Source organism: Rhododendron vialii, chromosome 13a, assembly GCF_030253575.1.
Source record: "Rhododendron vialii isolate Sample 1 chromosome 13a, ASM3025357v1".
Lineage (NCBI taxonomy): Eukaryota > Viridiplantae > Streptophyta > Magnoliopsida > Ericales > Ericaceae > Rhododendron > Rhododendron vialii.
In genome coordinates this window covers 22,654,174-22,672,795 of record NC_080569.1, presented here as the reverse complement: position 1 = coordinate 22,672,795, position 18,622 = coordinate 22,654,174, and the positions used below count along the sequence as shown (strand labels likewise).

At 38.7% G+C, this 18,622-nt stretch overlaps 2 protein-coding genes across 5 annotated transcripts; one reads left to right on the top strand and one right to left on the bottom strand.

The window, feature by feature from the left end:
- Positions 1–9: 9 nt before the first annotated feature.
- On the bottom strand, positions 10–5,301 carry LOC131313430 (NADH dehydrogenase [ubiquinone] iron-sulfur protein 5-B). 3 transcript variants are annotated; one of them, XM_058341730.1, is made up of 4 exons: positions 5,068–5,224; positions 2,830–2,993; positions 1,639–1,788; positions 123–324 (listed from the first exon to the last, which is right to left on the bottom strand). In XM_058341730.1, the coding sequence occupies exons 2-3, from the start codon at positions 2,977–2,979 to the stop codon at positions 1,690–1,692; spliced, it is 249 nt and encodes an 82-aa protein (XP_058197713.1). In that variant the 5' UTR covers positions 2,980–2,993; positions 5,068–5,224; the 3' UTR covers positions 123–324; positions 1,639–1,689. The 3 variants fall into 3 exon arrangements, with proteins under 3 accessions (XP_058197712.1, XP_058197713.1, XP_058197714.1); XM_058341731.1 differs by having other exon boundaries at positions 161–348; XM_058341729.1 differs by lacking the exon at positions 1,639–1,788 and having other exon boundaries at positions 10–324; positions 5,068–5,301.
- A 3,422-nt stretch (positions 5,302–8,723) lies between these two features.
- Positions 8,724–18,046, top strand: LOC131313398 (heat shock 70 kDa protein 16). Of its 2 annotated transcripts, none has more exons than XM_058341686.1 (10): positions 8,724–8,935; positions 9,249–10,445; positions 12,612–12,824; positions 13,674–13,769; positions 13,870–13,989; positions 14,910–15,113; positions 16,042–16,188; positions 16,281–16,409; positions 16,525–16,655; positions 17,434–18,046. In XM_058341686.1, exons 2-10 carry the CDS (start codon positions 9,276–9,278, stop codon positions 17,534–17,536), a joined length of 2,313 nt encoding a protein of 770 aa, XP_058197669.1. In that variant the 5' UTR covers positions 8,724–8,935; positions 9,249–9,275; the 3' UTR covers positions 17,537–18,046. The 2 variants fall into 2 exon arrangements, with proteins under 2 accessions (XP_058197669.1, XP_058197668.1); XM_058341685.1 differs by having other exon boundaries at positions 9,240–10,445.
- Positions 18,047–18,622: the final 576 nt, after the last annotated feature.

The window sequence follows — 18,622 nt, the reverse complement described above, 5'->3', positions numbered from 1 at the left end:
AAAATTTGGTTAACATGGTAAAATCAATACCTCACCTATTATAGCATCGCATACCATTGATGTCCACATGCAAGGAAATGCAAACTTTCCTTGCAGTTTTTGCAGATAGCAAATGAATCCTGTTTAAGAGCAAAATACAGGCATGTGAAGAATGCAGCAGAATACAACTGAGTTGTGGATTCTTATTCTTGAAATCTTAAACAACGTTCAATCACAACTGTTTTAATGACTATGACCATCTACATTTCCACCTTCCTTGCCCTTTCGCGCAGCTGCTCTCAGTTGACGCTGCTCCTCCTTGTAAATTCGATTCCTACGTTGGAACTGCAAAACAAATTCCACACAGGCCTAACGAAATCAATAAAGCATTGCGGAGATAATGGGAGATTGATGCATATCTCACATAATCACCACATTCCGTTTTCAAGTTCACATGCATACTTTGGATTGAACTATATCCAATCTCTTAAAAAGCAGAATGAAACCACAAATAGTAACAATGAAACATGAAAATCCTATGGATAACCACACCACAGAGATTGTTCGAATACCACATCAAAGCATCACAACTATTTATCCAAGTAAGTCCAAAAGTCAAAAGTGCCCCTATTTCACTCGCCTTGCAACACAGTGAGCACAACTGAGATACTCTTAACACATATACAAAAGGAACCACCAATATCTCTTTTTCCTTCTGGTTACACTATACCAGACAGGGTGGAGCTCAAGTCATGTGTCCCGAGGTAGTTCCATAATTCCATATCCCCACCAGGCCAAAATTTCTGCAGTTATTTCATACCAGACCTCTGCTACAATAAGATAAGGACACCTGACTATCCCAAGATTAATAAAAATGGAGGCTCTAACGATAATCACCTTTATATGTGTAGCATCTTTATCAATGTAGCATCTTTATATGGCCTTTGGCTAAATAGCAAAACATCACCTTCATGCAAGGAGGGAAGAGGAGGAAATTTTTACTAGAATTTCAAGTATCGAGTGCTGATTGGTCTCGCGAAACCAATTCCTAGTTCCTAGTTGAATGGTTAAAAGGTTGGTAAAAAAATGTATATCTGAATAAAGAGCTTATCGACAGTGAACCCATTTCTCAGATGATACGTCAAGACATGATATCTTAGCAACTAAAATTCTAGTGAAATCAGGTAGATAGAGACTCAGAATGATAAGTTTACACTACAAGCATGATTCCGACTTGGAAATGAGTATGGCATAGGTAGCACACAGGGATAAATGCGCTCCAGTAGGAGGAAAGCTCTCAGTGGGCCATGGCTAAGAAAGCATAAAGACCATTGTGTAAGTTGATTTCAAGGATTCATGGTAGCCAGGGTAATGGAAATTTCATGAGATTGCGATTTAAATTGGTGGAGGAAAGGTTATAGGGCCTATCAAAAGGGTTAGAAATGTTCATGCCGCATTGTCTAAAATTCCCAAGGCGCCCCAAGGCACAGAGGTCCCTTGGAGCCCAACCAAACGCCCGTGAAAGCTAGGGGGAAGTTGAAGAAGACAAGTAAAATTTCAAAATAGACAGGATTTCCAACATACTCGTCTTTTTATAATACCCAAAAATCCTAAAGCAAAACTCTATCCTGGCTAAGGAGGAAGCAAACATCGACTAACCAAGCTGAAAATATAGATCGGAAGATGGAAGAGATGCATGTAGTGCGCTAATCAAACTCCAAAGCGGATCTCTGGCACATGCAGCACGTTGTTAAGCGTAAGCTCTTTCCCAGAAGTCATTTTCAGCACAATTTTCTCTTGGCCTTCAGCCTTCAAGATGCTCAAGACAAAATTTGAGTCATTTGATGTAGAACAGATTCGGAATAGGATTAACGGTGCTCAAACACAAAGAACAGTGGCTAATCAAACATTCAAACTCCAAAGTGGATCTCTGCCACAGTATTCTTGTTTATTTCAAGTACTTGAGAGAGCGATCTTGAAATTGGTTACCAACGAAATGAAACAAATCGAAGAAGCTTGAATTAACGAAGTGAAAAAAATAAAAGGAATTGGGGGATGAAGATAACCCTTTGGAGTGGTGGAGAAACAGTCCTTGGGTTCCATGCCCAGACATGCACTCGCTTAAGTCCATCCATAAATAATAGGACCTCCCATTGTTTCCCATTATCCCCACATACATACTCCTCCCAAGCTTTGTTTCTCTTTCTTATTCCTCTCGGTTGGCACAGCCGACTTATTGTTGGGTGACACGAGGTAATCATACTAGTTAAGGGTAGTTTTGGAATCACATTTATGGGAGCTTTTAAGGGCACACCCATTTTTACTTTTGACAACCCCAAAAGGTTTTGTATTACAATTCTCTTCCCCCCAATACCAAATCTTTTAGTCTATGTTTGGTTCAATGGTATCAACATTCAAACGAAATGGAATGCAATGAATGGGAACCCCAAAAAATGGAACGGAATAATATTTGAATGATGATTCGTTTTTCTACGTTTGGTTGTTCATAGGAATGGGATGAAATATATTTGCTCTTTTTTGTAGTGAAACAACTATGATAGTTAGATGGGCAATGAAATTAAGAAAGAGGATTTGCTAGATGTCATTTCTAAGTGCAAAATTAATGTCTCGGTCTACTGGAAATTGGTAGGGTATGAGATATGACAGAGGGAGTTTGACAATAATATCAGATAAATTTAACAAAACTTCTACGTCATTGTAGCAGTAGTTTCGGCTTATTTTAAGTCCTTGAGTATGACCTTGATATTGGTTACCACTAACCAACAAAACAATCAAAGAAGATGGGCTTAAGGGAGTGAAAAAGACAAGGAGTTGGGGGATGGAAATGACCTCTTTGGAGTGGTGGAGACACTCGAGATAGTCTTCTCTGAGAAGAGAGCAGTCCTTGGGTTCCCTGCAACGAGACATGCACTCGCTGAAGTCCATCCAGAAATCATAGCACCTCCCTTTGTTTCCTGTTATCCCCCATCCAGATGCCATCACTCTCCCTCTATCTGCAAGCGAGATAGAGATTACAGAAACAGTAACATAAAACAGCGACAAACAAACAAATTTTGAGAAAGAAATATTGAGCAACTCGCGATAAATCTTTTGCACATAACATATATTTATAGGGAAGCCATAAAGATTGAAAAAACATAACAATGCCCACCTTAGGATCTTCGCATTTAACACCTTTCGATATACAACACAACACAAACCTCATCCACAAGCATAAAGAGAGAACATAAACGAATACAGGTCTTTTAGCTTGATTGATTTTAACACACACACACATACAAACAGGGAGAGATTAAAAGTTACCCTTGATTTATTGGAAATCATGTTGATGCATAGAAGATGCAAATTTCAAAGATTACTAGATTAGGGCTTTGAGATAGGTGAGAGGGAAATGCGGTAAATGGGACAGGGGTAACTAATAAGATAGCGTGCAAGCTAATATACATTATCTTGTAGTATGCCCTCTCTTTAATTCGCATCTTCATGGATTTGCAAGTCCCATGAGTTCTAGGCTCTGCTTGTCTCGACGTAAAACATTTTACAACATATAATATTTTCCATGTAAAGTGTTTCGCAGACAACAAACTTTTTATTTTTATTTTCCGGTACTTGGTCGACGCTTGGAAAAAAAATTCCAGAACAAAACTTTTCCATCATTTGGGTAGCAAAGTAATTTTCTAGTAAAGGATATGAACTCACCTACAATAGTAAGTCAGCAATAGAACTTTCAAGCACTTTTAACCTCCACATTCAAAAAACACAAAGTAGTACATTTACCATCCCGTAAAAGCTCGTTAACAGAAAAATCCAACCACACAATGAAAATTCTATATCCCTATCTTACATCCAGTCAATGAATTCCAAACCTAACAAAAGCATTAAGGCCAATAAGCACGTAAAGGTTTCATGAGTGCTGTGACAGCTAAGGTGTACGAACTACGAAACCAAAGAAAATAGTAAATCCTTCAAAACTAACCCAAAGAAGTCAACTCTTAATATATGTTCTTCAAACTTAAACCAAACCGATGAGAAAATCTTCAATTATTTAGTACTTTTGAGGGCTAGAACCACCTGGTAGTCTAACAAGCACTGCATACAACTGCAGTATTGCAGTCAAAACAATCAGGAAAAAAAAAAAAGTGAATTGTTTCCATCGATCGCTGAAAGCGGGAAGTCGTGAACCAATCACCCAGAATCTCACATTATGTCCCAGTCCAACCATATGAAAGGAAATCATCACTTGCTCTCTCATAGAAATGTGAAAAGTGGGTTGGAAGAATCATGTTTGATTGAAAGTCTCGCAAAGCTATGAAAATTCCAAAGGACTCAGCCATATCTGGCCTAAACAGTGCTTATTACTAGCATACAAAACTCTATTTATATAATTCTCCTCTCTCAGTCTCTCGTGACAAGCTATGACCTAGGTATATATCACGGATAAGGGTTGTAAATTTAAAAAATCCAATGACTGCAACACCTCTAGCTACCGCTTATGTGTCGGCTCCAATTACCGCAACTTCACTTAAATTCGCATCAATTCGATCCTTATCCATCTACGCAGAATAATATTCTAAAAAAAACAAAGCTCATTATGCATAAAACCTCTCTGTACGAGAGCTAATTAGAAACTAGTATTTTGGACAAATCTAGCCCCAACTATACCAACGTACTGAATTTATTGAACACACCCAGTAAAGGGTAAAGCACAGAAGCCAATGCCAAGGCAAATCAAGTTACAAAACGGAGAATTCATTCAGAGCAATAAGCATAAAGGCATTGCTTGAGGCCCCAAGAAAATGCTAAAAAAGAAAGGGCCCCCATAAGGGTAGGGTGTTCAGGCATCGAATTGATTGACCCCTGGTGTGTGGATCGGACATCCCAATACTCCAGGAGGAAGTGTTTATTTTACTAGACCCCAGCCGTATTACTATGTTTAAGGATCTAATTTACCCATAACATAACAAAATGCGAGCAGAAAACAGAGAGAGAGAGAGAGAGAGAGAGAGAGAGAGAGAGAGAGAGAGAGAGAGGGCGACGACGAGGGAGGGAGGGAGAGAAGGTTCGTACCTGTTCGATTTCAAGATTTTGGGCTGCTTCTGATCCTGATCGAAATGGAAAATTGGGAACAGGTTGTGACAATTAAAAAAGAAACCTAGATTTGGATCAGTGTAACAAACTAGTCCCCTTAATTGTATTTTGTTTCCGTTCAAATCCTGCTGAGTGCTGACTTCTAACTTTACAACAATGTCAGCATACATCCCGAGTTGTTTGGGAGTCTCATTTCTCTAGTTTTTGTATTTTGTTTTTCAAAAATGCTAGAACCATGTCTATTTATACACTCATTAGTGTTTGTCCGTGCCTACGGCACTACGCACTCATTCATGTAGTGCCATAGGTGCGGGCATTTTTGTATTATAAACAATGGATAAAAAGAACCGATGGCATTTTTGTAATATATTTGTAAGAGTGTGAGTGTTTTCTTAAGAGAGTTGGAGAGCACACATTAACCCTTGGATCAAATCAATCTCAACCATTGGATTAACTTGTCTTGTGTGGAGGCCCACACCCTTGTGTTTTATTAGGTAGATACTCACAAATGTGTTGGTTCTACACACATCCAACCCTTCATCTTAGGTTCCGTTCCAGAAACCTTCTTAAAAAATAAGCAGTTTATTTTACATTTTCAAACTCAAAAATAATGTAAATGAAAAATAAATTTTCAAATTTTTTTGCATCATAAATAAGATCCGTATTATATATTTTTAGATTTCAATAAACCCATTATTTTTTAGCTTGAAATTGCCTTCTTAAAAAATAAGGACTTATTTTACGTTCCGGAACGGGGCCTAAATATGGATCTTATTTGAAAGATCTCGATGAGATTTTTTATACGGTGCAAAAAAAAGTTATTTTTTATTTACACTATTTTTTAGTTTGAAAATATAAAATAAGTACTTATTTTTTAAGAAGGTGTTCTGGAACGGAGCCTTAGTCAACCTCATCCATGACTTCTTTTATATGAATTCTAAAAAAACAACAACCCAATCTTCCAACCCTAATCACAAAAAGAGAGAAAAGAAAAAGAAGATAATTAAATCTACACTCATGAAATCGAAATCCAATTTGTGAACTTGGCCCATAAATTGGATCAAGTTAACCAATATTAGCAAAGATTTTGGCCCAATGACGGTCTATTCCAACTCGCGAACCCGACCCGATCTGACCCACCAACCCAATTCTAATCTTGGTCAAAATCAAACCCTATTTCAATCGATTTTGGGCCATGCCACAACAAATCCGACCATATGTCAACTAGGGTCAAACCCGACCTAACCCCGTATAGACCTGGCCCCGTAAACAGCCCTAATTGTACTCAATAATAAAAAATTTATTATTGTTATTGTAAAGGAATTTTTTTTGAGAAATGGGTTAATTAATTAATGTCATCGAAATTTGAGACGTTGCATGTCCGGAAATTAAAAGAATATATTTATTGTGCAAAAAAATGAGGAGTGGCTTTAAGTAATACAGTACATGTATAACGAGTTGGTCATCGACCCCAATGCCTATAGGGAGTAACAGTATTCCAAAAACCTCTGCCAAGGGTTGTCACTCCAATTTCTAGTACCTCAACAGCCTGTTTGGCTGGGGGATTTGCACCCGGATTTGGCTCGCACCCGGAGTTGCAATCCCTCCCTCTTCTATCTCCTGTCTTTGGCTGCAAAAAAATGGCAGCCGGATTTGGCCCCGATTTGGAGCCTCCGGATTTGTAATCCACCCCGTGGGTGGATATGTAACAATAGGGGTTACCCATGTCGTTGGTTATGCAGGGTGGTGGAATTACTCAACTGCCCTTGTCTTTTCTCTTCCCTCCATTTCCGAACTCCAGCCCCTCAAGAAGTCGACGGCGGCCATGGAGGAGAGAGGGGGGTGATGTCGAGGGAGGCGAGGTCGAAGTCGGTGATGAGGGGAACCAGAGGAGGAAGAGGAGCCGCAGTTTAGATCGGAGAGAGAGAGAGAGAGAGAGAGAGAGAGAGAGAGAGCAACCGGAGAATATGAACAGTAGTGGACTGAAAATGGGTTTTGCTTTGTTCTAATTGCACAATGTTTTCAGTGGGGGAAAAAGTGAGGTTAATTGGTTTCTTTTTTTTGGATTACCTTTTGGAAAATAATATTTTATCTAATCAATAATATGATTAAATATTTGTAAGATAAAATAAATTCATTTTATCTCACAATTAACAATAAATATGTATTTTTTCTAATTTTAATGAAATTAACCTAATTTTCCATTAAAATAGTAAATTAGGGGCAATTAAGTCATTTGATAAGCATCTCCAGCCTTCACCCATATTTTTCCTCAAATTTGAGTCAAATTTTGGGTAAAAATCCATTTTGGGTAGACACATCTCCAACCATCAAACCTAAATTTTACATATCTCCCTCTTTCTCTCTCTCTCTAACTAGCCGTTGGAGAAATGGGTCAAGGCAAAAATTGTCTCAGATTTGGAGAAAAAAATGGGTAAAACCCAAAATGGGAAAGGGTTTGAGTCAAAGATTAGAGAGAGATTTTTGTGATTTTTGCCCTATTTTTAAATTTGAGTCTTAAAATAAGTCAAGGCTGGAGATGCTCTTATCTCTTTATATCCACCTTTCACATCCCATTTTCAAAAAATCATCCAAATACTGGATTACAAATCCACCCTTCTTATGAGGTGGGCCCACATTTCTTACATATCACCTCTCATTCCATATCCACCTTCAAATTCACCCTCCTTCTATATCCACTCAAAATCATATCCTCCATCCAAACGGGCCGCAAGAAGGAGAGTGATTTAGTTAGGGGAGTGATTTAGTTAGAAACCTCAGGGGATATTGATGTAATTTACTCTGCTTTTTCTATTACTACAATTTATACTCTAAATTTTTTTTAGGTACTCGAATCGTTGGATTAACGAAAAAAGTGAATACTCCTTGATTTCTCGATAATCAAACAAGCCAAGTTTCTGTCCAAACTAAAAATGAAAAAACTCATAGATGGAGGACTTTCAAACGTTATACTTCATCTTATGCGGTTTGTAGGCCAATCATCTATTTTTTTTAATACTATACTTTTTTCAGTTCAAATTTTTAATCCGTCTCTCTCATCATTATGCACTTATCTTTTTAATGTACTAGAATATTCTATCTATCAATTATTGGACAAAACCTCGTTTAGTATCTTCCAAAATCAATCTAAACTTATTCGGAAAAGCAATATATTTGGCCATTTTATATTCAATATGTCTATGCTACGAATACTCCATAATTTAGATAAATCATAGTAGAATCATACAGATACGGTAAGTGAAAAACTCAAGTCAAAATGAAAACTACTACTAGGATTACTACTCCACTAATGAGTCTTCTTTTAGGACCTAATTTAAAGTACGCAAAAAAATAGTCAAAAGTGAAGAATTTGTCAAACGAGAGAAAATTATTCACGGCTCAGCTTGAACAAGTTTTTTTTTTTTTTTTTTTTTTACAGCAGCAACAGATCGCGCGACTGTCCAAAAGCGTTCCAGACGGTCCCGAGGAAAAGAGTTTAACTCTCTTTTAGAAAAATTTCATTAACATTAGAACCGTCCAGAATATTTTTGAATGATCGCAATTGACTCTGTGAACAACTATTCACGGCTGTGCGCTTAAAATGATTACTCTGCAAACAAAACAACCTTCAAGACATCCTTTAAGCCGACCAAATCGGCATCGTTTCTGTACCTTCGTTTCCTCTTCCTATTTCTTTTCGTTCTCTTCCTATTTCTAATAGTCCTCCTTGTTGCACACGCACATTCTTCGGAGATTGTCCGCCATCACTTCGCAGGGAATTTGGAGAGATTTCTCTCTCATACATCCCCCATCTCCTCCATTCTAGGGTTCGTCTCTCTCTAACAAGGTACGCACGCTGCCTTCTCTCGCTATCTGCGACCATAATATTGTCGTAATTTTACTCTTTTATTTAGCCATAACCTAACATATCTTCGTCCAAATCATTTACCTCTGTATATTGTTATCTCACATTGCTATAATTGGTGAAACCTACGCTTGCCTAGTATATCCTCGTTGGATTTTGATAAAATGCTTTGGGTGATTGCTGGAACCTATGCATATAAGTATTGTCTAATATAATGAGCTGATAATTGAGCAAAACTTTAGGTGTCTTCTTTTTTATTGTCGTAAAAATTTTATATATGTTTCAGCTTTTGCAGGTTGGTAATCAGCTGGGTTAGGAGAAAATGAGTGTGGTGGGATTCGACATCGGAAATGAGAATTGCGTAATTGGGGTTGTGAAGCAAAGAGGGATTGATGTCTTGTTGAACGATGAGTCGAACCGGGAAACCCCGGCTGTTGTGTCGTTTGGCGAGAAACAGAGGTTCTTGGGTGCGGCGGGAGCTGCCTCTGCGACCATGAACCCTAAATCGACGATTTCTCAGGTGAAGAGGATAATTGGTAGGAAATTCAGGGATCCGAGTGTTCAGCAAGACCTAAGGTCGTTCCCATTTCAGACTTCTGAAGGTCCAGATGGTGGCATATTGATTCATTTGCAGTACTTGGGCGAAACACATACATTTACCCCGGTTCAGATTCTGGCAATGCTGTTGGCCCATTTAAAGCAGATCGCTGAAAAGAATCTGGAAGCAGCTGTTTCTGATTGTGTGATTGGGATACCATGTTACTTCACAGACTTGCAAAGGCGTGATTTTTTGCATGCTGCAGAAATTGCAGGGTTGAAGCCATTGAGATTGATGCATGACTGTACTGCTACGGCTCTGGGTTATGGTATTTACAAGACTGATTTCCCCAAGTCAGGCCCAAGTCATGTTGTTTTTGTTGACATTGGTCAGTGCGATACACAAGTTGCTGTTGCATCATTTGAACCTGGACATATGAAGATACTGTCGCATGCTTTTGATAGTAACTTGGGGGGAAGAGACTTCGATGAGGTTTTGTTCAGATATTTCGCATCACAATTCACAGAAAAGTACAATATCGATGTTTATTCAAACACCAGGGCTTCTATAAGGCTGAGGCAGGCATGTGAGAAATTGAAGAAAGTCTTGAGTGCAAATCCAGAGGCGCCACTTACCATAGAGTGCTTGATGGATGAGAAAGATGTCAAGGGTTTCATTAAGAGGGAGGATTTTGAGAAATTATCATCTGACTTATTGGAGAGGATACGCATCCCTTGTCGCAAGGCTTTGGAGGACTCTGGTCTGACTGTGGACAAAATTCATGTTGTTGAGCTTGTTGGATCTGGGTCTCGGATACCATCTATTGCACGAGTTTTGGCTTCTCTTTTTGGAAGAGAACCAAGCCGGACAGTCAATGCAAGCGAATGTGTGGCTCGTGGTTGCGCTCTTCAATGCGCAATGCTTAGCCCTGTATTTCGTGTTAGAGAGTATGAGGTTTGTGTCTTTGTACAGCTGTTAACTCTTTGGCAAATAGTTTCGAGTCTTTCGACAATTGCATGGTTTTTTTCGGGCTGTTTTTGGTTTCTGGCAGGAATGATGTTATTGTGTTGATTCTGTATCCCAAAGTTTGGTTAATTAGTTTATGTTTCTTCGGTAGGTATTCTACAGTTTGTATGGTTCCATTTGGAAAATGTTTCATAGGGACACGACGTTCCTTCATGCTTAACCTGTTTCTTCCAAGTTAGTTTTTTTTTTGTTGGTTAATGTAAAGCTTCCCATGCTGTAACTAGCAATTTGAAGTTGCCATTATGCTGTCAGATAGGCTAATTTCTGTTGTATTTTTTGGCTTGAAAACATATGCTTTGTCATACTCATAAAGAGTCAGGATTTGGATTTATAGGTAATGAGTGTAGAGAGAAATAAAGTAATAATTGGAAATAGGGATAACGATTGGAGAGAAATAGGATAATGATTAGAATCCAAAATCCAAAACCCTTAAACGAACGGGGTCAAATTTTTTACTTAGCCTGACAGCTAGCATGTTAATATTGCCATAAGATCCTTTATGAACATGAATCCAAATAATCATTATGCGCATTATAGCTCTAAGCGAATGGAGACCATTCTTGTAGCCAACCCAATCGGAAAGATTCCCTTGTTATGGCATCGTATTTCTTTCTTTTGTCCAGTATTTTTTGGACAGGTTATGCATATTACTAGCACTGCCTATGAATCGTTCGGTTGATTTTAACTATTGAACTCTAAAGGGCAGTCGGGGTGTTCAAATGGTGCACACATACGAGATGACAAGTGAATTCGAACAAAGGCAAAACTGTATCCCCTACTATAAGATAAAAGGCACAAGGAAAACAACACGGTAAAATCTATTAGGCTACAGGAAAAAGAAAACAGGACCGCTGCCTACCCACCATGAGGTTAGTAGAATTAGTTGACATGATAAGATTATCCCCTGTATAATTGAAAGCGGAGGGTACTCAATCATTTGGTTGAGCACCTGCATTCTTGTCAGCCCTTTCTATAGTTACCCATCTTCTTTCTTTATATGATTAACGTGTCTGTACAATCAACCCTGCTTCTTTACAAGAGCGTAGTTTTCTTCAAATTATTCACACTAGTGTTATTTATTAGTTAAAGGTATCAGGTCTGTTCATATTCCTCAGAATTGGTGTCAGAGCCACACACACTAGTCGATGCAACAGCACACATAGTAGTACTTGGTACTTCTGGGGATAACGGATTGCTACAAGTTCCAGATAAAGATCTAACACAGGTGTCATTGTAATGTCTATCTGAACTCCCCTTACGGTCACCGCTGATCTTCTTAAATTTTGTTTCTCTTTTAGGGAAAGGCTATGACGAGTCCTTTATCCCTTTGGCGTTCTTAGCGGATTCGTACAAGTCAAAAGAAGTAGGAACGGGGTTCTTCTTTAGCCATTATATGCTAGCTCATTTGGTCTCATATGAGATCTAGAGATTATCTGTCCAAAATGAAGGTGCCAATCTCTTCAGGAAAGGCAAACACTCCTTGTTAAAGCATCGTACTCAAAACTAATTGGCAATGAATGGAGAGACTGCCTAAGCTCCTATACTAGTTTTGGAGGTGATAGTAACCAATGTGGGATAAACTCAACCAAACCCACCCACCCCCCCCCCCCCACCCCCCCCCCCCCCCAACCCCGCATGTGTGCCCCCTGACTCGCACGTGGAGAGATAAACAAATGATCCATAACATGGGGATCATAAAGAAACAAGGTGCATTTAGGCACAAACAACGGGGAAATCAATCAAAAGAGTCTTGTCCAAAAGAATCCGAAAGCCTAGCTATGATACCACGCTAAAGAATCCAACTCAAAACTAATTGGTAATGAGGGGAGAGGCCGCCCAGGCTCGTGTACTAGTTTTGGAGGTGACAATTAACCAATGTGGGACAAACGCTAACAAGTCTTTACTTGAGAAAAATCAAACTCTTATCAGTTTATGATTTCTGTGGGTATATTTTTATTTATGCTTCATTGTCACTGGCTGCACGCATCTTAATGAGAAAGCAACATGCATTCTGCTGTGCGCTTGTATGTATTAGTAATATATGTTGCTTCTCATTGTTAACACTCTAATGTTTGCATATCTTCTCATCTGCAGGTTCAAGACGCGCTTCCTTTTTCGATAGGATTTTTATCAAATGAAGGTCCAATCAGCACCCGGTCAAATGGTGTGCTGTTTCCAAGTGGACATCCATTTCCAAGCCTTAAGATTCTTACATTGCATAGACATAGCACATTTCATTTAGAAGCCTTCTACGCTGATCTGAATGAATTGCCTCCCGGCACGTCGCCTAAAATCAGCAGTTTTATGGTAACAACTATTGTTTCTTAACAACTCATTTTTTGCTAAATATGTGTAATCCGTTAGAAATTTATCTGGATTTACTTATGTGAACTTGTGATTACTTCTTGAGAAAATTAATTTTAAGTCTGGAGTTTTTAAGCTTGGAACTGTGGGTTCCACTTTTCATTCATTATCTCCAGTCGGCAATAGGTGGTACAAGCTAAAGTACGGGAGGACTAAGTCAATCTGATATGAATATGTATATGTCTACTGCCTTTGGAAATACAAGGATGGAATTATTGAATGCTAGGATATCTTGTTATGTGCACAACTTTGATGAAGGCAAATGTGTAAGCTTTTGCAGCTCGAAAGTATCAGTAATGGTGATCATTTAAAAACTCATCCTGGCAATTTCTGCTGGTACTAATTATTAGCCGTATGATATTTTCTCCTGGTCTTGTGGAAGTACCTCTACTTTTTTTCTTTTTTTTTTCATGGGAAGTACCTCTACTTAAAGAATGCTTATTCTGCGAAATGTTCAAGAGGGTAGTAGTGAAAATTGTGATGATCGGAATTCTTTGGGCTCTTTATACATTCCGATAGGCATCACTCATCTGTAGGAAAGGGAGTTTGTGACCCTAGTAGTCATTATGTCGTTCCCTTTCATGTTCATCTCCTAATAATTCTGTTAACACAGACTTGGTGTTTATATCTTTGTTTTCCCCACTTTAACTGCAATTATTCTTGTTCAGTCCTAGTTTTTATTGACATGTTCATTTGTATGGAACCTCGAACGTATTTTATGCACACTTATGTTGTCCTTTTGGATTTTTCCTTCTGCTACAAAACTAGGCTGATTATAATTTGTTTCTCTAGATTGGTCCATTCCAAGTCTCCCACCCAGAAACACTGAAGATTAAAGTTAAGGTTCAACTAAATCTCCACGGTATAGTAACTGTAGAGTCAGCTAGGGTAAGTGTTCTTCTTCATCTTTTGATTATGTGAAACTGGGTAAGATCTTAATCTTTTTGCCGAAACTTATTTGTGGTGCATTTCTATAATTGCATTTCAGCTGATAGAAAATCACAGGTATGATTCAAGGGGTAGTGCTCATGTAACTTCAGATAAGATGGAGATTGACAATCACACATCTTCTGAAGTAGCAAATGATGTTGAAGATTCTCATTCTGCTGTGAGTTCCGTTTAGATTAGCTATCCTACGTTTGTCGATGTTCTAGTTTGCATCTGGGTTACTGTCTCTGACTCATTCTTCCTTTCATTTTCTTCTTTTTTGTCTTTCCATTTTGAACTGATGGAATTAGAAATGTTTTCTTGTAATTAGAATCCAATAATCCATGTTGCACAGAAAACGGAGACATGGTGGGCGGGCCTATAACAAATTCTTCATGGCTTATCTTTGACAATGCATTATTAAAGCATCTATCTGTTTGAATTTTACATCATTATTGTTTCCTTTTTCAGAAATCCACCCCATGGTCCCCACCATGAATTAGATGGATCATTAGTACTTATTTTTTGAACAGGATCAATCATTTGTACTTCTAAGAAAAATGAGATAGATGTGAAAATGAAGAGGGTCCAAGTCATAATTGAGATCGTTGTTATTCTAAAATGATTAGATTTGATTTGACGCGTGTTGACGTGTATCCAAGTTTTGGAGAATGTTTTTCAGATGCGCTCAACACATGTGTAGATCCCTCGAAGTGTTTTCCAAGCTACAAAGCAAACTAGCTTCTTGTAAAAAAAAAATAATAATAAGCAAACTAGCTTTAAGCTTTTACTTCAAAGATTGTGTCAATAAGCAAAAACGCCTTGATGGGGTGAACACAGTACCATGAAAAAGCCACTGCCCAAATGTTATTTTTCCACACACATGTCTGAGTGTTCATTTACCTCATAGAAGACCAAAAAGGGAGCACCATTCTAGAGTTGCTTCATTACTTCTTGTGGGCAGTTGTATCAGCTCTTTTGGTATCTATAAGTCCAGCAAATTTAAGTCAAAGCAAGCTATTAAAGTTTCGGGTTAATAATGTACTCACATTTTGTTGTTGTTTGTAGGGATGTCAGTATAATGATTCAATTCCTGTGCAGGCTGCTGATGAAACGAAAATGGGCAAGGCCATAAGGAGACAAGATCTACCAGTTACAGAGAATGTGTATGGTGGAATGACAAAGGAAGAACTCTCACAAGCTCAAGAGAAAGAACTTCAGTTGGTCCGGCAGGACATAAAGGTTGAGCAAACTAAAGATAAGAAAAACTTGCTGGAGTCTTATGTCTACGAGACACGCAATAAGGTATTTCCTGAAAGTGTCGATGTGTCAGTTCTTATGAATTCTCCATATGTTCAACAGCCAGGTACTTGACTTACAAATCGCTTTGGGTTGAAAAAAAAGCCTGACTTGCAAATTCATATACTGAAACCCATCGGAATTAATTGGCTCACCCAAAACCTTTGTTAAAAACCCTCAAAATGTCATTTAGGAACTTAATATTAGTGTTTGGTCTGCACTTAGTGTACACAAGTGTAATGGCAAGAGACAAAGTGGACCAGAATGGTTGAGTCGATTCCATGAACCTTTCCTTGTCGGTTAATGTGTGGCTTTTGTTTGAAGCATTAGATGGGATATCTCTGCCTTCAAAAGTTTGCAAACACATCAATAAATTATACGGATCTATGCATCCTTTCTATAACCATATTGGGTAAAGTACAGATGTTCCGTTTGAATTGTTAATATGAAGAAACGGAGCTTCAAAAATAGGATGTCTCATTAACCGACTTTTTGGTTAGAGAAAAACTGTATCACTGAGAAATACCATTTCTTTTCAACTTTGTGAGCAATGAAAGCCCGCGACTTTGTCCTGCATCGAGTATCTTCCAGCGAGCACCCCATGTTTCCAAGCACTCCATGTTCTGGAAAACATGGGGCTATTATCTTCTATAGCAAAATCTCGGGGACTCCTTTAACTGTTTCGAAGTTTGCTAATTCGCTTATTGCATTCCTATTACTATTTCTTGAATGCATTTATACATGGTTGTCCCATTGTTATGGTGTGGAAGTTCGGTCCTTTTGCCCATTTTCATTGTCATCTTTTGTCAGCATCTTCATGCACTGGCATTTTCGCCTCTAATTGACTCGTCTTTGTTATCTGTTCGATGTGAGATATCAACTTGTCCAATATAAAATATGTTTGAATGTGAAAATAACAAAAGTATACATACAGCTCTTGAATACGTACCGGAGCTTTGCCTCTGAATTAGAGAAGGAAGGGATTTCTAGGAATCTGCTACAGACAGAAGAGTGGCTCTATGAGGATGGAGATGATGAATCTGAAAAGGTTTATACTGAGAAACTAGAGGATCTAAAAAAGGTGCTTTTTGTTTGCATAGTTTCCCCTGTTGCTTTCCCCTTTGTTTTCCACTTTCCCCTCGTACTGTGCTCAATATCTCTGCTTTTTACTAGTTGGTGGATCCCATTGAAAATCGGTATAAAGATGAAGAGTCCCGAGTAGAAGCAACAAGAGGTCTATTAAATCGCATTGTGGAGTATCGGATGGCTGTAGGATCACTTCCAGCTACCGAGAGGGATGCAGTATGCTTCTTTTCTTGTGATAGATAATACTACTAATCAACTTGTGATGACGATAGTGATTTGTTGTGGGTGACCATCTGATTGGGGGTATTATTTTGATTTCTCTTCTTTGTAGGTTATTAGCGAGTGCAATAAAGCAGAACAGTGGCTGCGAGAGAAAACCCAGCAGCAGGATTCGTTGCCTAAAAATACTGATCCAATACTATGGTCAAGTGAAATCAAAAGAAAAGGGGATGCTCTTGACGCGTATGGTTCTTATATTCCTTAATAAAATCATATTTCCTTGTCCTTTTTAAAATGCAGTGAAAGGATTAAAGATCAGCATGCTCCATGACCCCTAATGGTTTGACTCTAAAAATGGACTTTTGATTATTCATATTCTCTTTGTCAATTTCTTCACAAGGCACAGGTGATCAGCTGCCTTTTCTAACTACTGTACAGCTGCACAGCTAAACCACCTCCTGGATTGAATTGCTTAGTTGTTCAGAACTGCTTCCCTGATGAGTTCTTGTATCTATGAACTGATTGTTTCTGGGGTGACCGCTGGTCCAGTGGTCTAGTTCGGCCTACAAACCTCTAGGTTGCGAGTTTGAGTCTAAGGAGTAAGGACTGTATTGCCAAATGTTAGGTCAATACCCCATATACTCCGCTCAAACAGCCATTCAGGGGTAATAACTGGGGGGAATTTTTTTTTGGTGTCTAGTACAAATAGATAGTTCGGGTGTGTGTGTGGTAGAATTTATGCGCACTCTGCAGATTGATAATCCTGCTTCTGCTGTATTTGGGCAATGCCCCATGCTATTTCAAGAATCCACTTGGCATATATCTCGTATAGTAGAAACTGCGTGTTGCCTTTGCTATTGTTCTGTGTATACATGCACATTACTTCTCAAAAAACACATACACACGAGCACATGGTCTATAAAGCCTGGTTGTGGCTGAGCTCTTCTCATGTCTTTGTTCAATTTATCTATTTTTACTCTTTTCTCCACAACTCTGATGCGGTATATGAACTGCATTACAGGATGTGCAAGCATATTATGAGATCCAAGGTTTCAGCCCCAAGACCTGAGGATTCCATGGAATCAGACCACGGGAACAAACAGGACGACATGCGAGCAGATTGATGTGCATTTACTACATGTTTTGTGGCACCAAGGAACCAGACCATAAACAACCAGATCAAAATGCTATTACTTTGATGTGGATTTTGCACAGATCAGTTATCCCGTCAACGCTCCATACTAAGCAGGAATCATGAAATATCACCGTTCTTTTCAGTGAAATACCATGCCGTTCATCATCGTCAAAGCTAAGAAGCAAATTTTGCCTGCTGCTACCATGACACTGCTTTCTGCAGTGTTGTTGCTACCCTGATTGCTGTCTGTATTTTGGCAATGCCCCATGCTATTATAGTTTCTGTTAGAGGCAATTACATGGTTGGTTTCTACATATTTTTTACTCGTTGTATACAGGTGGCCGGGAAAACACTGGTTGGTGTAATTATTGTTCACTTTTCATGGTATTGACTTCGTACTCTCAACATAGTATGAACGTTACTGTCTTATGTAATAAGGTGGCATTGATGCAAGTTTTATCATTCTTGATTACCGGTATCCATGTTTTCAAAATTCATATATCCGTGTTGTTTCGTTTTCGGTTTCCATTACTGCAGGTCAACAGGAAAGCAGGTTGAGCTTATTCCAGTTGGTATTCCATATTGTCCAGTGCGGTCTGCTTGGTTTGTTTATGTCTTACGGGTACCTCTTTTGAGATCAGCAGGTTAGTTGACTGTTGCGACTTTGCATAACTATCTTTGCATTAAATTTTGATTTGAAATTAGTAATGTAGAGATATTAAGAATGAAGCATCTCCTCTTAATCTAAAGTCTTAAAAATGACGGCATGGAACATGTCTTTTGGATGAAGGCATGGAACACGTCCTTTTGCCTATTAAGGAACCCTTGTGTGTGTTGTCACCTTGTCGGAGTCAAGCGAAGCCTAAGTGTTCTCTTGTGTGATGAACCTGTGGTTCTCGACTTCTCGTTCATTCTACGAATTCTATTGATCCGTGCATTTGGCTGCCTTCGTCTAATTGAAATCCTTGCCTAAAGCCTTGAACTATACTTATTGCTCAGAAAGAAGTATGAAGGAAACCGAGGCAAGTTTATGCCAGACACAGAAAAAGAGGGCAAATTTTTAGGTTAAAGCATG